This window comes from Equus caballus, chromosome 9, assembly GCF_041296265.1.
Source record: "Equus caballus isolate H_3958 breed thoroughbred chromosome 9, TB-T2T, whole genome shotgun sequence".
Lineage (NCBI taxonomy): Eukaryota > Metazoa > Chordata > Mammalia > Perissodactyla > Equidae > Equus > Equus caballus.
In genome coordinates this window covers 96,562,019-96,587,276 of record NC_091692.1, presented here as the reverse complement: position 1 = coordinate 96,587,276, position 25,258 = coordinate 96,562,019, and the positions used below count along the sequence as shown (strand labels likewise).

General features: G+C 59.6%; 1 protein-coding gene across 37 annotated transcripts in view; it reads left to right on the top strand.

The window, feature by feature from the left end:
- The first annotated feature begins 12,016 nt into the window (after window positions 1-12,016).
- Window positions 12,017-25,258, top strand: part of TSNARE1 (t-SNARE domain containing 1) — a 171,215-nt gene continuing 157,973 nt past the window's right edge. For 12 of the 37 annotated variants that reach the window (XM_070221263.1, XM_070221262.1, XM_070221261.1 and 9 more), the window contains exon 1: window positions 12,703-12,837. Coding sequence is in view for 11 of the 37 variants with exons in the window: in XM_070221249.1 (XP_070077350.1) it covers window positions 14,354-14,528 (175 nt within the window). In the remaining 26 variants the exon portion in view is untranslated. Of the gene's footprint in view, window positions 12,838-13,042; window positions 14,529-25,258 lie in introns of those variants that run through there. The other 25 variants (XM_070221247.1, XM_070221238.1, XM_070221259.1 and 22 more) reach the window with 6 other exon arrangements.

Below are 25,258 nucleotides of genomic sequence, written 5' to 3'. Positions count from 1 at the left end.
GCATGGCTCCAGTCCCTGGAACGTCCCCAAATCCAGAGGGGTGGGCGGGGGCAGTGTCCTCACCCGACCTCCTGAAGTTTCTTGCACTCTTTCTAATAAGATGAAATTTTCTTTCCCTGCCTAAGACCAAGCCTCCTTCCTTATCCCCTAAGGAGGAGCCTCGTCTTCTCCTTGGATGCCGGCCCACTGTGCCAACAGCCGACGTTTGTCCCGAAGTCTCATCCTTTCTTGTCATCAAAGGGATGAGAAAGGCAAGCCCCTGTTAGACACGAGGGATAAGAACTCCTGGGACTGAGAATGGGAGGAACGATGCTGGGCCTCCCGGGGCGGGGAGATGGACACGACAGCAATGGGGCAGAGGGTCGGTGATTGCATAGTGACGTGGCCGCAGCAGAGGGGCTGTGGGGTGACCCCATGGGAGTGACGGCGGAGACCAACAAGGTGCCGAGGATGTGGCCACGTCAGGGTGGAAGCCAGGAGGGGAAGTGGAGGCAATGACTGAGGGTGGTGTGACCATTCAGCTCTGCCCAGCAGCAGGAATGCCCACTGTCTCCACACACCTCCTGGCACGTGGGCCCAGCCTGAAGCCGACTGGGGCTGTGGGTGAGAGGGTGTGGTCTTCTGCAGGCTGCTATGCCTGCCCCCGGCTCCTCTGGCCCCTGCCTTGTCCCCGGGAGTGGGGAGGCGCCATCCCCCAATGAAATCCCTTCACCGTTCAAGGTGTGGGAGAGGGGGAGGGTGGTAAATAGCCGAGGCCCCATCGCTGAGTCCTCTCGATGGGCAGCCCTACTTTGAGTACGGACACATCTGATTCCTTTCGTCTCTGAGCGGCCCCACGAGGAGGTGAGGAGGTGCTGTTTTTGACTTGCATCTTACAGATGAGGAAACAACCACAGAGATGCCAAGTAACTTATGCAGAGGCCTCTGCAGGGGGCCGTGGCGTGGGGATCAGACTCTGGCCGCCTGGCCCGGGAACCTCTGCTGACCTCCACACGGAAGAGCCCTGACAGCAATCCACTGGCCTCACGGGACAGTCTGCAGGGGCTTGGACCATGCGGTCAGCCCGGGAGGCAAAGGGTGTCAGGAGGAACCAAGGTGAGCTGACGCAAACGGCAGGACCCATCCCTGCAGAGGCCAGGTCTCATCGCCACTCCAGGACAGCTCCAGGGTGCTCCCGCACGGGCCTGGACCATGCTGAAGGATGCTGATGGGCTGGAGCCCCTCGAGGAGAGGGAGCAGTGTGAGGAGGGGTCTCGACACCAGCGAGGCTGGGCCTCCATCCCTTCTGCCTTGTGAAGGGGTAGGAGTGGATGCCTGTTGGTGGTTCCTGGGAGCCCAGGACGCTGGAGAGTACAAATGAGGGACAAGTGCTAGAGGCTGTGGCAGGGCCAGGCTGCCCTGTGTCCTCACAGGGAGCCCAGCAGGGCAGCGCCTGGGTACACGTGGAGGGGTAAGAGGGGAGGAGAGGCCAAGGGTCCTGGAAGGGCAAGAAGACCTGGGATGCAGCCTGGCCTTGGGGTGGGGGGGTGGGCGTGCTTGGAGGAGGGCAGCCAGAGGGCCCGGCCAGGCATGGGCATCCGCAGTGCTCCCTCCCGCTGCTGGCCCTCGACCCTCATCCCTTGAAAGGAATGACTGGCTTTCAGGAGTGCAGAGCTGCCTTTCAGAGGGTTGCAGGCAGCCTGTCCTTGGTGGGGAGCAGTTTTGGGAAACAAAAGCTCAAATCGGGGAGGAAGTGCAGCGTGCGTGCTGGGAGGAGAGAAGCCCGGGTCCCTGAGGACCCGTCCTGCAGAGCGAAGGGCATTTAATGGCTGCTGGGGAGGTGTCAGGCTGTTTCTCAGGGCCCCCCGCAGGAGAGCAGCCCCACCCCTCAGGAGGCCCTTGGGCCAGGGGGGCCCAGAGTGCCCTGGGGGGCTGGTGGTGGGTGGTCTGCCGAAGCCTCCCATCCTGCACAGGATGGAGACCCAGAGAGGCCTCTAGACCTGAGAGACCCATGAAGCTCCAAGAAGGCGGGAACAGCTCCTCCCTGCCACCAGCCTGGCCTGGGGTTCCAGCCCTGAGCCGATAGGGTATCCTCGGATAGGGTGCCCAGGTGTGGAGAGCCCACTCCACCTGCGCCAGAGCCTGAGTAGCCTCCCTCCCCCTGCTCCCGTCTGGGGTCTCCCCCTCCCCTGGCTCCCACCTGGGTCTCCCCCTCTCCCAGCACCCCTGTTGAGTCCTGCCCCTCCCCCAGGCCCCGTGTCCGGTCCCTCTGCCTCTGCTGCCCCAGCTCCTCCCGGGTGGGCCTGCCCCATGCCCTCCCCTCCGCCCACTCCAGGTCTCCTCGACCCCGTTTCACTGTGGCCCTGCTCCCCTTTCTCCACCTCACAGCCCCGTTCTCACCTTCCAGGTGTGGCCAACACTACTCGGAGCTGTGCGCACACCTCTGCACGACCGTGGGGGTCCGTGCTGTCCACACCAGCCCTCCCCGCTCCACCCTGCCGTGAGAGCCCGGCAGGCCAGCCAAGGCTGTGGCCCAATAGACCCTGCTCCGGGCCCTCAGCCACCTGAGCCCGGGGAGGTCCTGAGTGAGGAGGCAGCTGGAGGGGGCTGGATGCTCTGTCACGGGCCGTTAGCCACCCACCCTCTCAGAGCCCATCTTCAGAATGAGGGGTCTAACATCCAGTTTCTCTACTGCAAGTTCCTGAAGACTCTGCCTGGTGGTGCAGCTCCCACCTGGGCCCTGGGGGCTGGGCTCAAGGTCACCCAGGGGCCCCAGGCAGAGAGAGGAGTCAGCCGGCATGGGTGGGCAGGGCTGAGGGAGGGCGAGCAGGCCCAGCTGCAGGACCTGAGGGAGGGGGATCTCGGGGTCCGCTGGCTGAGCACCCTGGTTCCTGCCAACAGAGCCATGTCCCGTGTTGGCGGGAGCGCCGGGGGCCTGGAGGCCAGGCGCAGCGCGGGGTGAGCGCCCACAGTGGTAGGCGAGCCATCTTGCTCCCCAGTTCTCAGACAAGCTCCCATCTGTGACATGAAAACTGGTGGCCCTGTGGCCTTCAAAACCTGCATCCCCCAGTAGATTAGCAGCCCTGGCAGACAAGAGGCAGGGAAGGCTGGGAGGGCCTGACCAGGTCTGGGGAGCTACAGCAATGAGGCCCATGCAGAATTGAGTCCCACAGGAAAGAGGATTCAGCTGGAGGCAGACTGTGAGATGGAGATTTGCCTGCTGGAAGTTTACCGGGGAAAGTTGACAGGAACAGCTCCTGGAGAGGTAAGGGAGGTGGGGCTAGGTGGAGGGAGAGACTGCTCCGCTGCCGCTGTCCTGGAGGCCTCGGCCGGCTGCATAGGAGCTGGGATGGCCCTACAGAGCTGTCCCAGCCTGGCGCAGGGGGTCTGGGCCTCTGCAGCCCACATCAACCACTCCTGGGGTACGGGCTGCCCTGTGGATGACAAGGAAGCTCCTTTTAGCCAGGGCCAGTCCCACAGAGGGAGCAGTGGGGAACAGGGCACCTCAGCCGGAAGGGGAACCTCTGGGTCTCCACGGAAGCTGCTGCAAGCTCCATGGCTGCGGAACGGACGGGCTTGGTGGCAAAGCACGTCCTCGCTTCCGCGCCTTCCGTGCATCTGGCAGGCAGCTCCCAGGCGAGGAGGCGCTGCTCCATCACTGGCTGCGCACGTTGTCCTCCTGAACGCTGTGACTTAGGTGGGGCTGACTTTCAGCAGCCGAGCTCAAAGCAAAAACAGACGATGGAACTAGCTGGGGAGGAGGCCAGACTCTCCGGAGGACAGGGGTGGGGAGACCTGAGACAGGGCAGGGCCGCAGGGTTCCCGTCCTCGTCCTCTGCACAGCGCTGCCTCCCCAGCCTGGGAAGCACTCACATCGGCCATCTGAGGCGAAGAGAATCTGGACTGTGGGGGCTGGACGGGGACACTTTCAAATCCACGCAGGTTCCCAGACAGGACCAGAGTCGTGGTCCTGCCTGGGGTTTCAGGACTATAGGAGGCCTGACCCTGGTCGCACTCTGAGCCCTGACCCTGGTCACACTCTGAGCCCTGACCCTGGTCCCACACTGAGCCCTGACCCTGGTCCCACACTGAGCCCTGACCCTGGTCACACTCTGAGCCCTGACCCTGCTCACTCTGAGCCCTGACCCTGCTCACACACTGAGCCCTGACCCTGCTCACACTCTGAGCCCTGACCCTGCTCACACTCTGAGCCCTGACCCTGCTCACACGCTGAGCCCTGCATGGTCGCATGCTGAGCTCCTGTCTCCTTGGACATTCCACTGGCACAGGCCTTGGCCACAGGGATGCCTGGGTAGGAGAAGCAGGGGCCATGGTTGTGGGGACCCCACTCAAAGCTGGGCATGTGGCTGGGGCACATGGCTTCACTGACGCCCACCACCAGGTCCACACATCGTCCTGGGCCCACGTGTCCCTGCCCCCTGCCCGTCCCCAGGCCCTGAATGCAGGTGGGAGAGGCAGAGAGCGCACATGGCGCAGCGCTCTGCAGTGACTCACACGGCAACTCCTCGCTTTATTTTTATCCCCATCAAGCCCTATAAATACAGCAATGATTGCCAAATACAGTCAATATGCCCAACGCCTCCGCCCCCGGCACTGGCCCACGGTCACCATCAGCGCCACACCCACACGGCAGAGGACCCAGGGCAGAGGGACAGACGCACAAGGTTCATGGGGGTGGTGGCAGATCCTCTGCTCGGACGGTGGGACAGACCCCAACCCCCTTCCCCACTTAGACAGTCTGGCACCCCCCTGCTTTCTTCTTGGTTATGGTGCAAAGTACAAACAGCGTATTTTCTTATGCTGGAGCCTCAGGATCTCAGTTTTCCTGTCAGAGAAATGGGAGTGAGATCCAGGGTAGAGGTTGTCCGTGGTCATCTCCCCACCCCTGAGGCCCATTCCTCAGGAGGAGGCAGGGGCTTTGCCGGTTTCTGTCACTGCTATCCCTCCGTCCTTGGGTCAAGACCCTCTGTGAATGTTTGTTGAATGAGTGAATGGATGGCTGGCTGGCTGATAGATGGATGATGGATAGGTGGATGGATGATGGATGGATAGACAGACGGGTGGGTGACTGGATGGACAGATGGGTGGACGGGTGGATGGATGGATCGGCGGACGGGTGGACGGGTGGGTGGGTGGATGGATGGACGGGTGGGTGGATGGACGGGTGGACGGGTGGACAGAAGGGTGGGTAGATGGGTGGGTGGGTGGATGGATGACATGAGATATTGGCTCTAAAATGCTCACATGATGGGCTCAGTGGGGTGGTTTATCAGGGCACATTCCATCCCTTCACCTCTGGGCAACCCCACCTTACAGACAGGAAGTCCTCCCCAGAACTGTCAAGGCATGAGTGGAGGACGGGGCCTCGAGCTCAATGCTGGCAGGAATGGTGGGAGGTGCCCAGGTTGGGGGGGGTGCATAACATCAGAACATGAACATGTGTGTTGCTTCCCAGCCGCAAGACTCTGCTCTGCCCCCCAAGGTGACGGTGCCCCCAGTTGAGAAGTGGAATTGAGACAAATGCCCTCTTTTTCCAGATGGGGAAAGGGATGTCCAGAAATGCTGACATGGCTCAGGACATGGGAGCCGAGGTCAGGCTGGCGCTGGAACTTGGTCCTTGGGCTCCCTCTCCCTTGGTCCTCCTTAATCTCGCCCCACTGACCACCACTGGCCAGTCCTGCAGGGGGCCTTGTCACTGGGTGTCCCCCCACAGGAATGCGCTGGCCCAGGCCCTTCCCATTTGTCACGGGCTGCGCTGGACCCCCACCCATCTGGCCTTCGTAATCACACTTGTGGCTTGTTAACCTCCACCTTGACGGAAACGGGAGACACCTGGGTGGTCTGCTGCACCATCAACACCAGGACCGCTCTGCCCAGTAACCATGAGCTGCCTGTTGGGCTCCTGGGCCCCCATCCCATGGCCTCGTAGGGCCTGGGAGCTCCCTGCAGACAGGCAGAAGAAGTTGCCCACCGTAGTCCAGCCTGGATTACCTTTCGCTCAGCCTCCACGACCTCCCAGGGGCCAGAGGTGCTGTCCATCCTGGCGCCTGTCCTCCAAGCATCCGGGCTCCGAGAGGTCGGGAGGATGAAGGACACAGGGCCCAAGGACTCCAGGAGTGAAGCTCCCAGCTGTGCCCTCCAGCCCCCTCATTCACGTCTTCAGAGCCCATAGCTCAGCCAAGCGTCAGGCGTCCAAGATGGAGAAGCGGCCGCTGGGCGTCTCCAGCTCAGAGAGAGCGGACGGAGCTTGAGGAGCAGTGAGAACCCCAGGGGAAGGGAGAGACCATCAAAGCGAGGGCAGGGCCCCAGCCCCAGGGATCTTCACCACAATCCGCTGGGGGGATGAGCACTGGACAGGGAGGCAGGAGCTCAGGGCCCAGGCCTCGTTCTGCCCCACTGCTCAGTGGCCTTGGTCGGGGCACACCCCTGCTCTGAGCCTCAGTTTCCCCCATAATAGTCCAGAGGATCTCCAAGATCCCTTTAGCTCAGCCACTCAGTTTATCATTCATTCAACAAACACACAATGGAAAGCAGCCATGTGCCAGTGGCTGCCAAGGAGTAGCTCACGTTTTGGGGGGGGCAGGCAGTGTGATCAGTGCTGTGAAAGAGGCAGGCCCAGCCTGGGGATCTTGGAGGAGGTCCCAGACAGGGGCCAAGGGTCTGGAAGGGCTCCTGGTGCCGGGGCAAGTGTGTGAGAAAGATGGCCTGGAAGCACGGAGGACGTCACTGTCCAGGCAGAGGCAGCAGGCTGGGCAGAGCCGGCGGGAGGCAGAGGAGAGCACGTGCGCCTGGAGAGCTGGTGGCCATGGGCACGGGGGCAGCGCCTAAACGGGCCTGGATGTGATCCTGCGGGACATGTGACCCCCAATTGGACCAGGTGCAGGGACACTGGGGCCGGGGCTGCCCCTCTCGCCCCTTTGCCGACCCCTCCTATTTCATCAACAACGCGGGGAGGTCGGGCTGCCGTGCTTCCTGCCCACACGCGGCACTGTCGTGAGGCTTGGCGGCAGCACGCTCTGGGGGGGCGCCCTGGAAGTACACAGTGTTGTCATTTTGCAAAACACTCTTCTCTCTGATTTCTACCTTTGCTCATTAGCATCTCATTACCGCATTTCCCCGTGGGCAGCAGTGGGGAGGGGGTAGCACACTGAAGTCAAGTCTTGACTGTGAGAGTGACTATATGTGAGTGGGACTGTGCTTGTGTGTATGTGTGCAGGGAGGGGAGAAGGGTAAGGGTGATGGGGGCCTGGGTGAATCCCAACATGTTCAGTTTGGAAAAAACTGACCCAGGAGGTGGATGTGGTGACCTTCCTCAGCAGTCATGTTAGATTTATGTTCCTGCCCAACAAACTACTACTCGTCCTCCAGCACCCAGCCCAAACGCCCCTTCTCTGGGAACCCTTTCTGATGCCCTGGGAAGGCTACTGTTTCCTTATACAGTGTTCTAACAACAGACTTACGGCCTAGTGGGTGATTCTTTGGGCCTGTCTGTCCCTTCTGCTCCTGTTAGATACCTGGAGGGCAGCATCCATGTGCTCTTAGCTTCCATGCCTGGTGCTGGTGCTCGGCACCCACCAAGGATATCAACACTGATCAGACAGCCATGAGCATGCACATGCCGGAGCTTCTGCGGGTCAGGCCCTGTGCGAAGGGCTACTAGAGGCTTCCCGGCATTGACCCACTCAAGCCTCATGTCCCTCCACAGAGAAGCAGACATAACGGACGGGGCTGCATGGCTGGGTGGCTGAGGCTCAGGGCATGGGTCTGGCGCCAGCGCCTGGGCTCGGCAGGAGGGGGAGCTGGAGGCAGGGGGTGGCAGGGGCCATGAGCCTGCTGTGCCCACGCAGACACTCGCTCTGGAAGGCTGCTGTGTAGGTCCCGGAGCCCCCAGGGAATCGGGTGGCTGCCGGGCGGCGTTAGTGCTGGCTGGGGCCCTGCGTCCGGCCCCAGCCTAGCAGGCTCCTTGCTCTCGGGAAGCCCCGGTGCCAGCCCTGCTGAGACAAGCTCCTACCTGGAGAGGTCCGCCATGGCCCTGAGGAGCCCAGAGCTCAGGGTGCAGTGTTCACCTGACTGGACGAGAGAGGGCGTGCCCACGTGGGGTTGGGGAACCTTCCTCCTGGCGCCCCCCGCCCACCCTGCACCCCTGTCCTCGGCCTCTCCGGCTCCTGGCCCTGCCCTCCGAGCGGGCTGAGGCCTCTCCATCCTGGCGTTCAGGGCACAGAGGCCCAGTCCTGCAGAGGGCGCTGGCTTTGCTCTGTCCTCAGACTCCGTCACCCCCTGAAGAAGAAGATGACTCAGTCCAGGCCCCTTCCGTCTTGTGCCTCGATGGGTTAGCAGGAGGGCCTCAAGACGGCTCGTGGCAGACCCCACGTGTGCCCCTCCCTGCCCTGGCGGGTCCCCACCTGCGGACGGGGGAGCGGACGGGGGGGGGTCTGAGCGGTGGGGTTCTGAGGCCAGCGGTGGCTGGAAGGTCAGGACACTTCCACAGAGAAGGGTATAACAGCCCCATGCCAATGTCCACAGCCTCCTCACCCGCCAGCAGGACACTCACAGCTCACCTCCCGGAGACGCTGCCCCTCGACTTCCTGGTCTCCTCGGTGAGAGGCCGCCTGGGCCCCCACACCCCTGTTCTGTGCTGCCTGGCCTCTGCTCAGGCGCCCGTGACATTTGTGTGACTCATGGCCTGCCCCCTAGGAGGTGAGCACTGTGACGACAAGGCTGTGTCCTAAGACAGAGACGGCTCGGGGAGCCCCATCCTCCCTCCTTACTGGGTACAAGAGCCCAGATGGCAGCTGGGGACACGGCCCTCAGGATGAAGACATCTCCTCACCTCCCTTGCAGCTAGAAGGACCCAAGGGACCCAGTTCTGGCCAAGGGGGTGCAAGCAGCTGTGGTATGTGCAGTATTTAAGAAGGGTCCTTGAAAGCGGGGACTGGGGCGAGAGTATGCCCACAGGCCTCTCCACTGTCTAGTTGTCTTTCCTGCTGACTAGAAAGCAGACATGCTGGCTGGAGCTTGCACAGCCATCTTACGCCAGGAGGCAGAAGGCTCATTTGAGGATCAGAGGAGCGACCAGATTCTTTAAAGGGGTCCGGGGTCCGGCTGACTGAGACGCTGCTCTCCTAGCCCCATCGCCTCTCCGGACTGGAATGTGTAACATTAAAAGCAAACATTGACCTTGTTTAAGCCACTCTTATTGAGGTTTCTGTTATTAGCAACCAGATCTAATTGTACAGTATGCCCAAGGCCTAGCATGCTGCCTGACATTGGAAGTAAAGCTTGTTGAATGAATAAATGATGGTGAACAGAATAAGATTTGCCAAGAGAGGAGAGGGGACGCTGTGCCAAGTCGCAAGCCTGGGTGGCGGGTGTGGAACAGACCGCCCGTGCTCCCCGGCGTGTGGAGAAGCCCCCTCCTCGGGGATGGAGGAGGCGCAGACGGTGCCGTTTCCCGGGAGAGGTGGCAAATGCAGCGCTGAGGACACGATTAGTAAGATGACGCCCGAAGGCTCCTGTCATGGGTTTCCTTCACTTTTTTTTTTTTTTTGCCACTCCTGCTTGGCGTTAAATATCTTGGGAGGCTGTTACAAGTCTCCTGCAGGAGTCGGTGTTCCAAGGGCCTCGTGCTGTGACATGACTGGTCTGGAATGGTTGGGGACGAGGCGCTTGCCTTGATTAGACCCCTGCTATGTGCTGGGCCTGTGCTGATCCCTTCCCAGCACGTGTCCCCCTTGTAATGTGGCCCCTGTACAGGTGACCAGGCAACGGCGTGCCACCCCTGGCACAGCCCCTTCCCAAGCCTGTGCTTGGGCGGGCTCACAAGCGCCCTGCAGCCCTATTCGGCTCCTGCATTGCCACTTTGGAGAAGACGCCCAGAGAAGGTGTGTCTCTGATCAACACCACACAGCAAAGTGGGAAGGTTTGATGTTGGGACAAAGACAAGGTTACATGGGCAGCATCACTTGAAGAAACAAGCCCCCGCGGGTACAGCTCGTGTGCTCACTCCCCTATCACCACTTCTCGAGGCCACACCACGGGCCAGGCGCTCTGCTGAGGGCCATGAGGCAAACACACCTACGGGCCTGTCCTCAAGGAGCCTGTTGTCCTGGGGGCAGACACAGCTGAGAGGGTATGGGTCGGTCCTGATGAGCCCTGGGGCTCATATCCGCTGGGAATGGAGTCCACAGCGGCATGAAGGAAGAGGGGCTTGGTCTCCCGTGATGATGCGTCTGGGGTGCAGTTGGGGTAGAGGCCCCACAAACCAACTGCTCCCCATCCTCAGCTTGGGACCTGACCCCTTGCTCCCCAGATGGCTGCTCTCCATGGGACTCTGCCCGCATTCCAGGCTGGAGCGGGGAGAAGGCAGAAGGACGACGGTAAGACAGGCTGGCCAGCGACATCGGGCCCTTCTGAAAGGGCCTGAAGACTCATGGGGCCTCCTGCCATCATCACCCTGTCAAGATGGTCACAGTGAGGCTGGGTACATAGCTGCCTTGAACAAAACTGGGGCTCTGTTGGCAGGGGACAAAGGGGGACCGGGCCGCAGTGACATCACATGCTGGCAGGACTGGGTGGTGAGGGAGTCAGTGACGAGTGAATGCGGCTATGACACTCTGGGGAGCAGAGCGGAAGCGGCTGGGTGGGCACGGACGGTCTCCTAGAGAAGCTGACAGGGGGCCTAGGCTTCGGGGACAGACAGAAAGGCGGGGAGGGAGGGAAACACACTGCAGACCCCCACATCGACTCAGTTTGACCGGGAGGTCCAGCGACCACCGAGAAGCCTGTGTTGCTTCTCTCGTCAGAGTGAGCGTTTCTGGGATCTGCTTTAGTGGGCGCTGCATGGAGGCTCCTTCTGAAGACCCTCAGACCATTCCCAACCTTGTTGTCCCCACCTTCACTGGGGCCTAAAGGGAAGATCCAAAGTGGGGGGTTGCCAGCTGAGGACAAGCCAACACCTGCCCCTCCTGTAAGAGCCCACGCTGGGGGCTAATCCCTGTCACTCACCCTGTTGGCCAGAGATGGGTGCAGGGGTGTGGCAGGCACAATGGCAGGGCCTGCACACTTTCCCAGGAGTTGTCCTTCTCAGGAGGAGGAGGACCCAGGGCTGCCCGGCTCTGTGATGACCCCCGACAAGCACACAGGGAGGACAAGATGTGGCAGAGCAAGCGGTTGCCCCGAGGGGGTTGCGACAACTTCCTCCCTCGCTCTTCCTCTGGGGGTCTCGGCATCCTCCCGCCCCATCACGTTCCCTGCTAACCGAGGGGGCCTGTCTGCCCTGCTTCTCCGTGGGGCACTAGATGGAATTTGGGAGGAAGTGACAGGTACTCAGCACCTCTTCTGGGTGGGCCCCTGTTCATGCTAGACTGTTCCCTCCCTACCTCCATTGTATGGGCGCAGAACATTCCTGGAGGTGCTCGTCCTGGAAAGTGGACCTCACTCTTCCCTCCTTCCTTCCACACCCCATCACTGGGCTGAGAGTGAGCTGGTGGCCCGAGCACCCACAGACCTGGCTGCCCCAGTTCTCGGGCAGGCATTTGTCCTCGTGCCCCCTCCCCTGACACCACTGGGCTGCGGTCAGCAGCTGCCGGCATGGGGCAGCAGCTGGCTTCCCTTGCTCTGGGCTGTCCTGGGGGTAGGGTGAGAAGCCCTGTCCAAACCCTGCGTGCCTGTGAAGTGGGCACAGGCCACGGGCCAGGGTCATGGTGAGACTCAAGTAGAGGAGGGGAGGCTGATGTGTGCAAAGGCCCTCTGGCCCCCTTGTGGCCAGTCTTCCTTCCTGCCCACCCCCCCCACATTTGCACCACACACCATCATTCTCATGTGCACATCCAAGCACACATACATGCATGCACACGCATGTCCACGTGCATGCATGTGTGCATGCAATCCCCACAGCACTTGTTCACACTCGAACCTCATGCACGTGCATACACACTTGTGCAAAGACTTAAGCTCTCATGATGTCATAAACGGCAGGAGCCAGGCCTGCTCTGGGAACCCTGGCTGACTAGAGGCTGGCTGGCTCAGCCCCTCCATGGAAATGTTTGGGTGTGCGGGTGACAATCCCCTAGACACCCCTCCAGCCGCTGACCAGGTGTTGGGGTCTGCAGGGGCTCAGCAGGCCTCTGCAGGCCTGGTCGCCTGAAGCGATCAGGGGGCCCTCTGAGTCCTGGCCAGAGGGCACGGAGCGCGGGCATCAGGCCTCCCGGTCCTTGCCCCGGGCAGCGGCCACCAGCGAGCCCCCGCACAGCCCCGGCGCTCCTCCCCGCTGCCCTCCTCGGGCCCTGCGCCTGGGATCCGCCGAGGCGGGTCCAGCCTGGAGCGCCTGAGGCCGGGCGCTGCTCACTCCTTGTCCAAGCTCCCCTCCATCGTCACCCTGTTCTACAGGTGGAGAGACTGGGGCTGGAGGGGGGGACTGAGCCGGCCATCTCACAGGGCCAGGGAAGGTGGCGGGACCGGCTCGGCGCAGCCCCAGAGACCGGGGCCGCGCACCCCTCGGGGCCCTTGGTGGCCATAGGGTCCCTGAGCCCTGGCCCGACGCCTCCAGGACAGGACTTTGTGACCCAGCCGGCCGCCGTCCCAGGCCATTTCCGGCTGCCCGCGCGGGGCACCCTGGGATTTGTAGTCCTCGGGCGCAAGCCGTCTGCCCCGCGCCCCGGCTCGGGCAGCCATTGGCTGGCGCGAGGCGCCGGGGCTGACGGAACGGGCGGAGCGCGGCCTCGCGGCGCTGGCCCGGCGCGGGCGGGGCCGTCACGTGACGTTTGGGCGCCGGCTCCGCCCCCCGCACCGCCCCTCCCGCCGAGAGCGCACGGAGCGCGGCCGCGAGCCCAGGCCCAGGTGAGCCGGCGGGGGCGGCGGGGCGAGGCGCGCCGGCCGGGGTAGGGGCGCGCCGCCCGAGGCCGGGGGAGCAAGGGGCTCGAGGGGCGGCGGGGGCGGGGCCGGCGGGGCGGGGCCGCCTGGGGAGGAGGGGGCGGGGCGGGCCGTGGTGGGGGCGCTCCGGCTCCGCCCCCGAGGGCGCCCCGCCGCGGGGAACCCCCCCCCCAGCCCGAGGGCGCATGCGCCCGGTGCCCCCGCGGCTGGGCTGAGCGCCGGGGGTCCCGGGCGGGGGTCGCGGCTGCCCTGATTCCCCGGTGCCCCCCCTGCCGGGCCCAGGGGTTGGTCCCCGGCCCGGGCGAGTGGGAGACACCGTCGGGGAAGCGGACCCGCGGGCTTCCCTGCGCGCCTGCCTGCCCTTCCTCCGAGTTTGGCTTGAGGGGCCTCCTGGTTCCGAGGGCTGGGGCCGTCGGGCCGGGAGCTGCAGGTGACCCTGGGCGGTGCTGCCCCCGCGGAAGCCCTTCAGGGGCCGCCTGTGGGGAACCTCGGGTCTGGGGCCCTGTGCGAGCCGTCCAGCGTGGTGGCCGCCAGCCACGGCGTGACACAGGCCGGGACCGCTGCCGTCGTGGTAGAAAGTTCCGTGGGCCGGGCTGCTGGGCGAGATGGGCCCGCTGCCGTCCCAGCCCCGCCGGGCTCGCTGCCTGCCCTGCCCTTAGCTCCTGGGGGGCCTCCTCCGGGCTCTCGGCTCACTCTCCCCAGCTCCGCTCCCACCAGTGTCCTGTCTCGGGCGCGGTCTCCTTCCCTTTTCGGCATTTCATGTTCTGTCACTGCCACTCGTTGGCTTGTGTACTTTCTGTAGTCTCTGCGAGGCAGGGATTGGGGTGGTTCCTCACTGCACCCCCAGTGTGGGCACAGTCTCAGGGTCAAAGATGCAGGTGAAGTTTGTTAGCATTGGAGGGTTTCACCTGTTGAAACAGGGATTTCACGTGGTTCAACCTCATCCGTTGTAGGAATCTAGCACAGGAAAGGTCTGTCCTGTCCGTGTCGGTTCAGGAGCCACGTTGTGACTGCAAATGGCTGTGGGAGACTGGCAATCTCAGAAGGCTTTCTAGAGGAGGGGGTGTGTTAGCTGGGTCACCTCCACATTCCTCTCCTCCTCTGTTGGCCTGGCCGCCCTGACTGTCTAGGCAACCTTCCCTGGGCGCTCTAGAGGACTTGAGGTGGGTGCTGAGGCACAGGCACCCCCTTCCTTCTGCGTGAAGGTTGGCATCTGATTCCTGCCCACTGCTCCAGCTGCGTCTTCCACAGCTTGCTTCCTGTGCCCCAACACTGCAGAAGTCCTTGTTTCCTGCACATCCCGTGTCTTTGTCACCAGTACCAGAGGGTTGATGCCAGGCTTTCTACTTGGGATGCTCTTGTACTCCCGACGTCCCTTTGGCAGCCTTCCCGTTCCCCGCCTCCCCTGGGTGGGGCTCACCTGCAATTACGCCCATGGCCCGCAGCACCTGGTGCTCACCTTGCCTTTCTGTGTCTCGCTGAGATGACCTGTGTCTGTGTTTGCCTCCCACACACGGCTGAGAGGCCCAGAGTGTGGGGACCCCCATCTTGGTCACCTTTGGATCTTGAGTGCCCAGCCTGGCATGTAGAGCTCGCTAGACCCCCAGCCGATTGTGTGAGTGAGCAGACTGGACACGCATGCCGGCGGAGAGGCCATGGTGAGAAACACGGCTGAGGCAAGGGCTCTATTCACGATGCGGGGTGGCTCGAAGCAGGGAGCTGGGACTCACCTGGCTGGGGGGGAGGACACAAACCGTGACCAGGGGGTACTGAGCCGTCAATGGCAAGGACTGCATTCGTGCCATAGGGTCCTGAAGAAGGGAGGCCTTCCCAGGTAGTGGGGTTTGAGCTGGGCCAGGTAGCAAGGCGAGGGGTGGCTGGCCAGAGAGCCCGGGCGGGTGAACTGGGCATGATGACACGAACCAGCCTGCCACACCCCACAGCACTCCCGGGGTACCGGCTCTTCCCTGAGCGACTTACGTCAGTGACTCAGTTCGTCCTCTCAGCGGCCCTGGGGGGGCCTATTAATCTCCCCGTATTACAGGTGAGGGGGTCAAGGCCCAGAAAGGTGAGCCTGCCCTGAGTCCCTGAACCGCCAAGTTCTGCATCTCCAGCCGTCCGTCTGCACCCAGAAGTGTGGTTGCGCCCAAGGTTGTCGGCACCTTGTTGCTCTGCCCAGTGGGTGGGATACCTGAGCAGCCGGCCAGGACTGAGCGTTGTTCCCTGCTGCACGCGGGGTATCGGTGGCTGCTGGCCTTGCTGTGATGGCATCGTTTGCTCCAAGTGGAATTCACGCTGCGTGGCTGAGTCCAGCTGTAATTCATCCTGTTCTTCAACATCTGATTGTCGACGTCGGCTGTGTGGCCTCCCTGGTGCCGCGAGTTGGGCCTCCTCTGGGACTCGGCTGTTTTCTGCCAGAGTGCCCAGCACTGCCTGGCTCCTCAGTATTTGCCGACCCACGAATGGAGGAGTGGGTGACAAAAGACTAAAAGGAAGAAGGAAAGAACGAGTGGGCCTGTCCTGTCCTGTCCGGGGACGTCCCCTGCGGGTGTGCAGTATTCATTCTTGCACTCTACTCGAACGTCCTTGTCCCATTCGGGTGCTTTGAGGCAGGCGAGGGGGTTCTTATTCCCATTGTTTAGGGGATGAGCTTGGGGCCGAGAGAAGGCTCCTGTGCCCAGGCTGGTACTCCATGGCAGAGGCACAGCCGTCGCCCCGTCGGCTGCCCCACCGCTTGGGAGCCGCAGCTCTGATCGCCCAGCTGTGCCCGGGCCCTGATCTGGTGGGTGCCTGGTGGCTTTTGGTTGAAGAAGTGAGGGGGGTTGTGACACAGCTGACCCAAACCTGTGTACTCCACCACGCTTCCTGTTAGCACTGCTCCCGGAGCCAGCGGAACCTGCCGGAGGAAGGGAGTTGTCTTGCCCAGGCCCTGGTGGAGAAGACAGGACCCGCCGACAAGCCAAGCCAGGTGCTCTGGAGGTGCCCGAGCCGGCAGAGCACGTGGGCACGGTCATGCCGCCTCCCGGCGCCCTTGCTTCTGAGGGGCCTGCCTGCAGTCCAGGGCTGTGCTTGAAACCCGTCGCAGCCCTTCTGCCAGCCTTATCTCGGCTGCGGTTTGTCCCATCAGCCTGAGGCCTGCTGAGGGCCAGGCCGGGCGTGAGGGAAGATGATTCTCCGCCTAGCTTCAAGCCCAGACCGTGCCAGACGGAGCCCTTCCCCGCTTGTGGGTCCACCCCAGGCTTGGGTAGGCCTCGATCGGACTCGAGGCCGCTGGTGGGCTGCACGTGCTCTTGTAGGCTGTGCGTGGGGCTGGGGGTCCTGGTAGCTATCTGGGAAGGGGTCCTGGATGTGGGTGAGGCCTGAGCTGAGTCTGAAGCCTGAGCATGGGAAGGAGGCGTGCCAGGCAGTGGGGAACCTGAGGGAAGGCACAGCGGTGCAGGGCTCCCCACAGACTGGTCAGACTGGAGCCAGGCTCTGGGGGCCTGGGGAGGCAAGTGAGGCCTGGACTTCAGTCCTGAGCAGGCAAGGGCCAGCATGAGCCGTGCAGAGGTTCGCCTGAAGAGGATAGGAGGCATGGCCACAGGGAGCAAGGACCAGGGGTCTTCCCCAGCCCGCAGGGCCTGGCTGTCGGCCTGTGGCTGGGTATTGTGTGGCTGGGTCTGTGGTGGTGGCAGCAGTGCTGTAGACCCCCTCGGTGGGATGATGGCTGGCCGGGCAAGCTGGGCTTTTCCTGGGCCTGGCGGCAGGCTGCTTATTATTCCAGTAGTCTGGGCTCCCGCGTGTTGGGGAGACTAGCCCTCCCCCAGGTGGACACGAGAGCAGAGCTGGACAGTCAGGCTGATCCTGCGAGCCCTGGCCTGGAGCTCCAGCCTAGTAAGCTTGTTCTTTCTTGAACTGGATCGATGGAAGCTTGTCTTGTTGGCTGCCTCGGGTTTCGAAACCCCCGAGAGCAGGCCCAGGACCAGCCCTGATTTGTGTTAGCCTCCGGGTACGGAAATAGCGAAGTCCGAGGGCATTGCAGCATCTTAGCCGTAGGGTCCTGACCGATGGCCCTCATTAGTCCCTCCCTGGCCCTGCCCTTTTTGACCCTGCGGCCACCTGGGAGGTGGTGGTATCAACACCGTCTCAGAGACAGGGACACTGAAGCTCAGGGCCTTTTGGAGACATTGCCGGGGGCTGCAGGGAGGGTCCCCAAGGCACGAGAAGGGGCTGTGGGTGTTGGGGAGTGCCCGGGGGATGCTCTGGCAGCCCCAGGGCAGGTGGAGCTGCCCCTCTTCTGAGCGACTGTTCAACAGCCTTGCCACTGCCTCCTGCTCCAGAGAGCTCGCTCTGGCCGGACGGCGAGACGTGGCCTGGTTTTGAGTGCCCCAGCGGGAGTACGAGAACTGACCATCGTCGCCGTCTTGGTATCATCACCAGAATAGTTGCTGCTGTTTCTTAACCGCTGCTATCTGCCAGGTCCTTGTATTCCTCAGATCAGGAGACTTCCCAGGGCTGAGCATCTTACCCGGAGTCACAGGCCTGTAGGGACTGGCCAGGACTTGAACCCAGCGCCAGAACCCGCTGACCGCTCGGCTGCCCCGCCCGCCCAGCGTGCCTGCTCTGCTGCTGCGGGGAGGACCAGACTGCAAGACGCTGACACGCCAAAAGGAGCTCTGTGAGCTAGGGGACACCATTCATGATGGTGAAGATTGTACTGATGAAGATTTATCCTGGACTTCCCTCCATATTGGGCTGACTGACATTCCAAAGGAGAGCTGGGCAGAGGTCTGAAGGCTTAAGGGACCCAAGTGTCCTGGTGTGCCGTTTCTCACGGAGAGGGGAGGCCGGGGGAACTGGGAATTCTCCTTCCTGGAATGGCTGACAGGTGACGTAGGCTGGGTCCCCTTGGGCCGTGGCTGGCCCTCCTGACCTGTGGGAGGTTTTCCAGTTGTTGAGTCCAGCGTTTTCAGGGCCCTGGGTCAGGGGTCATGCTCGGACACCTGTCTGCTCATCCTGTTTGTCCTTCCAGTGCCCGAGCCAGACCCTGGGTGTGGTCTGAGGGGTGCAGACTGAGCCTGCACTGGCTAGCAAGCCGGACCTTGGGGTGCAGGGTGGTGGTGAAGGAGGAGGGTGGGGTGTCAGCTGGGAAGAGGGGGGCAGGCATACCGGCGTGGAGGGCATCAAGGTTCTGCTCAGGGAATCGGTGCTGGACAGAGCAGCAAGGGCAAAGCAGGGGTGCGACCCTGCTCCCCCCGGCCGGCTGCCTTTGGCCGCCCTCCACCAGGATCATAATCCATTCCAGCTGAGTATTTGGAGAGGGCCATGTTTCTGAGCCAGAAGCCCGGCATCAATCTCTCCTCACATTAAGACGGCACAGCACGACAGCCTCCTTCCTGGGCTGGGCTGCCCTCCCTGCACTGGCTCCTAGGAGCAGCGCTAATGAGGAGCTGGCTTCGTTCCCTGGGCCTGCCCTCCGCCCCCGATGCCTCCCCCACAGCCAAGGTGCTAATGAGCGGGGGCTGGCGGGCTGGGGAGGCAGAGAGTCCATTCTTCCTGGCCCAGGGTCCAGGAAGTCTGCGCTGACGGGGGGGATGTTCCAGTGCGTCTGCAGCCCTCAGCCTGGCCTCTTAGTTCACTCTTACTGTGCCGGCTCCTCGTGCTGCCTGTCGCTCTGGCCTGTCACTCCTGGCTGACAGTCCTCTCCCTGTCAGGCCGCCTCTCACTTTGTGGTCGCGGCTCCTTGCGGTTTGACCTGATCGTCTTTCAAGCCTCTGGTCAACCTGCTGGGCTGACTTCTTGGCCGCCTGAGCCTGCCTGCCCCTCTGTCCAGAGTGGCCGGGTGCCAGACCCACCTGGCGACCCCCTGCGCCCACTCAAGGCTCAGTTCCATGCTGCTGTCTGGAGGCCCGCCCTGTGCTCGGGGCCTGGCATCGGGGCAGGGCACAGGGAGGCCTGCGGACTAATGTGAAATCTTGTGGCCTGTGGATGTTTGTTTCAGCATCGGGCTCCTTGTGCACTTACCCCCACATTACCTTTGTCTTTGTGTCTCTGGGGGCCCAGCACAGGAATAGCACACAGTAGGTGCTCAGTAAATGCTTGTGCAAGCATGAACTAGCAATTGGAAAGACCTGTTTCTCAGCAGCCTGGTGTGCCTAGGCCACGCCGGCATCTCCAAGTGGGGCACTGATAGAGTTGGTGGGCCAGCCGTGAGCAGGCGCCTCTCCTGTGTTCACCGACTCCGCAGAGCAGGAGGGAGACCGCAGCTTGGAGAGGGCGGGTCACGACTCCTGGGCGGCACAGCTGCACAGAGCTGGAGTCTTCCAGAGCCCCCTGCCTGGCTGCCCCAAGGGCTCAGCTTAGCCGGGCTGCTGCATGCGGACGAGTGTTTGGCAGGTGGATGGCATGTGGGGAGGGCTGCAGGGACCCTGAGGAGCGTTGCCATGGCTCCGAGCTGAGCAATGTGGTGGTCTTAGTGCCACTGCTCAGAGCTGGGAAGCGGGGGCATTATTTCCTCTTAGGCCCGGAGAGGTGGTGGTGTTTTCCCAAGGCCACAGAGCGAGTGCAGCGCGGAGGTGGGAGTAGAATGAGTGTGTCCAACCACAGGGCCTGAGTATCTTTCCCACCCTCACCCTGCAGCATGATGGCCCGGAGTGTGGAGGGCTGCTCCCAGGGGTCCAACCACAGGACCCGAGTGTGTCTTTCCCACCCTGACCCTGCAGCGTGACGGCCCGGGGTGTGGAGGGCTGCTCCCCGGGGGGCCGACGTTGCTCCTTGGACCTGGAGGGGCTCTGCTCAGCCTGCTTTGTACACCCCATTCCTTCCCCAGAGCGGCTCTGTACTGTCCGAGCGCCGTTGTGTTTGGAGAAAGGGTTCTGTGTCTGGGAGCAGTTCTAACAGTGCTTCAGCCCTCTTACACATGGGGAGGCAGAGGCCAGAGCTGCCTGCCGCTGTGGGGGACAGCCTCGTCCTTCCTTCCATCTGACAGTGGGACAGGGAAGAGCACCTGCCACCTTTCTGTGCCACTGCCCACCTGCAGGAGGGGCCTGGAGGCCGGTGGAGGGAGGCCCCCCAGGCAGCGTGCAGGGTTCTGTTAGGGGCAGGAGTGCAGTCAGGCAGCCTGATGCAGGCCCGGGTGTGGGTGGATGGGTAGAGGTCCTAACGGGATAGGCTGGGTGTTGCTGCTGTAACAAGCATCCCTGAAGGGTCGGTAACCTGAAACCACAAAGGTCTGTGTCCGCCAGGATTGCACCAGGACTAGCTCAGTGTAGTCAGAGACACAGGCTGATGGAGCAGCCAATGTCCAGAATGTGCCATCTTCCTGCCGGAGGGCCAGAGAGCTCTGGGGGTCTTGTCCTGGGAACTAGTGCTTGGCTCAGAGGGAGCCAGGTCACTTTTGCTCACAGGTCATTGGCCAGAAGGAATCCCGTGGCTCCAGTTGTGAGGGGCCAGGCTGTGCCATGCTACCCCACTCCCCGAGGAAGGGAGGTGGGACAGTGGTGGCCAGTGCTGTCCAGGGCCACACCAGCTGGCCAGGCAGCTTTGTGCATTTGGAAGGCCACCCTTCCTGCCTGGCTTTCCACGTGCACAGAGAGGTTGGGCCCTGCCGGCCTCATCTCCCTCTAGTCCTGATGTTCCAGGAGGCAGGTGCTGGGAAAGCAGATCAGGCTGCATGTGGCCTCTGCTCTGCACACCTGTGGCCTCGGGCGTGGAGGTCGACAGCCTGGCTCTTTTTTTTTATTGTTAAACTTTTTATTTCGAGACGGTTGTGCATTCACGTGCAGTTGTAAGACATAGTTCTGAGCCATGGTGTGTGCTTTGCCCAGTTTCCCCAGTGGTGGCATCTTGCAAAGCTCTGGTGCAGCGTCACAACCCGGATTCTGACACAGATGCGCTCAGAATACAGGCTGTTTCCTTCACCCAGAGGGCCCTCTGCGGTTGCCCTTTTGCAGCCACTCCCACCGCCCTGCGGCCCTGCCCTCCCTAGCCCTGGGAGCCGCTAGCCTGTCCTCCTTTCCTCTAAGGTCGCTGCAGGAATGTTGTATAAATGAAATCCTGGTCCATGGAAGCTCTGGGGACTGGCTTTTTTCATTGGCGTCATTCCCTGGAGAGTTCTCAAGGTTGCTGTGTGTGTTAGTAGTTTGTTTCTTTCATTACTGAGTCCTGTTCTGTGGTGTGGCTGGACTGCAGTCAGCCATTCCAGAGTCCTGTATTTTAGTATTTTGAATAGTTGATATAAGTGCAAAAGTAAAAACATATAAGGAAGCTTATAGTAGCAAGTTACAAGTCTCCCGTCCCGGCCGGCCAGTCTTGTCTCCACAGGTGACGCTGCTCCTGGTTTCTTATCTGTCCCTCCAGATATGTACTAGTATATACCAGAGAAATGCCAGTGTCAGCCACTGCAGGTCAGCCATATACAGCTCAACCAAATACAGACACACGCTTTTGTGTTTTCCCTGCTTCTTTCTCAAGTCATGTTAGGACAAATTTCTGCACCTTGGTTTTTATGTTTTCCTCCTACTAAGCAAATGGCTTGGAGATCTTTCCATCTCAGTACAGAGAGCTTCTCTTTTTTTTGACAAGTACAGAGTATTTCAAGTGTGGCTATGCCAGGATCGATTCAATGGTCCTTTGTTGGTGGGAATCTGGGTGATTTTCGATGCTCGCCCACCGCAGGGTGGACAACCTTGTTTGTATGTCGTGTGGTGCATGTCAAATACAGTATGTGTGTAGGATAAACGCTCCGAAGGGCAAGGCCTGGGTCAAAAGAGTCAGGCCTTTCTAGTCAGGGTGCACACTGCCGAACCGCCTGCCGGGGCTGAGCCAGTTTACCCGCCGCGGAAGGCGTGGGGCGCCCGGCCAGCCCTGCCTGCCCTGCCTGCCGGCTGCAGATGCGTCGCGTTTCCTTTATTATGAACGGGCCTGGTGTCTTTTTATGTATCAAGGAGTCATTTGTATTTTCTCTGTGAACTTTCTGTGCCTTGACTTTGTTCATTTCTTAAACACTGCTGTTCATCCTTTCCTCTAGATTATGGAAATTGGCCCTCCGAGTGTCAGATGAGTTCAGGTCGTTGGCCGCCTCCTTTTGTCACTGGGGCTGCTGTGCCGTGTGGAAGCTCCTGTGTGGTCGAATTCATCAACTCGTGTATTGTGGCTTTAGGGTTTTGAGTTATAGTTAACAAGGGCTAGCGAGTTTAAAAAATACTGTGTTTTCTTATCGTTTAAGGTTTTTATTCATTTGTCTTTTATCCTGGTGTATGGCATGAGGTGTGTGTCGGGTTTAATTTTTCCAGATGTTTTACCAGTAGTCTCATCTAAATTATGAAATGATCCATTTCTTCCCCGGTGGTTTTAGATTCTAGCTTAGTCACGCCCTAAATCCCCATTTGCATTTAGATTTTTAGAATAAATGTGTTTGAGGGTGCTGGGAGCACTTTGCCTGCGACCTCCCCTCCTGACAGATGGCAGCGCCCGTGCAGTGGTGCTCAGCAGGGTGTGGGGCTGTGCAGCCGGGCTCCAGGCTCGCTCAGCTGGCTGGGCTCAAACTTGTTGCCCACTGGGTAGTAACTCCTCTTTCCCCCTCCCCCAGCCCCTGGCACCCGCCACTCTACTCTCTGCTATGAATGTGACTGTTTTAGACTCCTCATGTAAGTGGAATCCTGTGGTGTTTGTCCTTCTGTGACTGGCTATTTACCTTTGTATGATGTTCTCAAGGTTCATCCGTGGTGTTGGATATTGCAGAATCTTCTGCTTTTTGAAGGCTGAGTAAGATTCCGTTGGATGGGTGTGCTGCATCTTCCTTATCCGTCCATGATGGACGTTTACATTGTTTCCACGTCTTGGCTGTTGGGAAAAGTACTGCAGTGAACATGGGAGTGCACACAGCTCTTTGAGATCCTGCACAGCTGTTAGCTCAGGGCCAATCTTCCTCTATTTTCTATGGGCCGCCACCGCAGCATTGCCCGACGAGAGGTGGTACGGACACACCTGGGATCTGAACCTGCGAACCCCCGGCCGCGGAAGTGTGTGAACTTAACCACTGTGCCACAGGGCCGGCCCCTGATTATATTTGTTTTTTACAAGCTGTTCCATTGTCCGTGTATGCAGTTGTACTACTGTTTTAATTATTAAGGCCTTAGACTATGTTTTCATATCTCAAAGAACTCATTGCTTTTTTGTCATAATTTTTTTGCCTGTTCTAGGTTGTTTATCTTTACGTGTGGACTTTGAATTAGCTTGTCTGTTCTTTACTCAGTCCTCACCCCAAACACACGTTTACACATGCTCTACTCCCCAAACCTGATTGGTTTTGGGGTGGAATTGTGTTAAATGTCTAAATAACCCCAGGGAGAGTGACATCTTGAATGTGGTATATCTTTCCCATTGTGGACGTCTCCTTTGGCATTCTTCTATAATGTTTTCAAGTTTTCTGTATTTGCAGGAATTTTATCCTTCTTATTGTTATTGTAAGGAGTTTTTTCTCCTATATCACCCCCTGTTTGTGTGTACATGTGTGAATACTCTTGACTTCTTTATGTAATTTTGACCCTTTCTACCCTACTGAATCCTGTTGTTTTTCGGTTGATTATCGTGGGCCTCCAGTCACAGCAGCTGCAGTAGTGATCTTTCCTTCCCCTTTCGGGTTGCGTGTTCCAGGTCCTTCCCGTTGTCTAAGTGTGGGCTGGATCCTTTGGCACAGTGGCAGCCCGTGGCTGTGGGTGCCCAGTGGGCATGCTCTGGTCTTTTCCATGAAGCAGACGTGCTCTTGGACTGGGGTGGGCAGGCTTCACGTGTCAGAACCTGGCCTGCCTGTTTTACTGAGTGTTTGTTTTTATAAATCAAGAATCATTGTGGAATCCTGTCAATTCCTTTTTAAAATCCTGTGTGGGACGATCATATGATCTTTCCTCTTAGATGTATTAATATGAGGAATTATACAGTGGGGTTGCTGAGAGTGACCGATCCTGAGTTCCTTGAACGTGCTTCACGGGTCTGATGTAGAGTTCTTTTAAGGTGCTGCTGGCACTTTCTGGTCTTGTGTAATTTAGGATCTTTGCACTGCTCTCCGGAAGTAAGGCTGCTCTGTCATTTTTCTCCTGGTGTGTACTTCTTTTTTCAGATTCTGAGATCACTGTTGCACTTGCTTCATAAAAATAATTTGGAAGTGTTCCTTCTCATGCATTCTCTAGAACAGTCTGATAGCGTTGAGCCGCCTGGTTTTTAAAGGGTTGATCAGGTTCCCCCGAGAGGCTGCGGGGGCCTGGTGCTTTTTTGTTAGTTTGTTTTGGGTTTTTTTTTCCTTCTTCCCAAAGCCCCCCAGTACATAGTTGCATATTGTAGTTGTAAGTCCTTCTGGTTGTGGCATGTGGGATGCCACCCCAGCATGGCCTGATGAGCAGTGCCATGTCCATACCCAGGATCTGAACCGGCGGAACCCTGCACTGCTAAAGTGGAGCGCGCGAACTGAAGCACTCAGCCACGGGGCCCCTGGGTTTGTTTTGAGGAAGAAAGTCCTTTTTCAACTTTCTTTCTTTTGGGAGTCAGTTTTATAAATGACTTTTTCCTGGAAAATTGCCAGTCTTGTCGAGCGTGAGCTATGCCCCTCTGGTCTTGAGGAGCGCGGTCTCCTGGCATTCTCCTCATTGCCTCCGTCTCTGGGGTTGTTTCCCTCCTATCTGCTTCACTTTTGCTTGGTTGGCTAGCTAGGAGTTTCTATTTTATTTTTCTTCAAAGATTCAGCTTTTGGATGTTTTTGTTAAATTGATGTCCTCTTTTTCTGCTTTTTAACTCATCACTTTTTACTTAATAGTTAATTTCTTTTGCCTTTTCTCAGTTTATCTTATCATCCTTTTTCCTAGGTGTTTGATGCGTATGCTTGATTCATTTGTTTACGTTCTTTTCCAAAAAGTGTTTAATATTTAAGAGCTGTTCCTTAAATTCTGATTGAATATATTTTCCTTTTGGTGCTGTCTGGACGTTCTGCAATTTAGGTTTGCATTCTCTTTTTTGGTCCAAGAGTTGTTTAGGAACAAGCTTTAAAATTTCCCAGGGAAGTGTCCTTTGATTTCTGGGTTTTGTTATTATTCTAGTTTGAGTTGCATTTTTTTTTGTGTGTTCTATTTTTTTAAAGGTTGGCACCTGAGCTAACATCTGTTGCCGATCTTCTTTTTTTTTTCCTTCTTCTTCTTGCAAAGCCCCCCAGTACATAGTTGTATATTCTAGTTATAGGTACGCTAGTTCTGCTATGCGGGACGTGCCTTGGCATGGCCGATGAGCGGGGCCAGGTCCATGGCCAAGGTCAGAACCCTGGGCCGCCGAAGCAGAGCACATGAACCTAACCACTCGGCCACGGGGCTGGCTCCTGAGTTGTGTTTTGATCAGAGAGTATTGACTCTTCTCTTTTGAACTT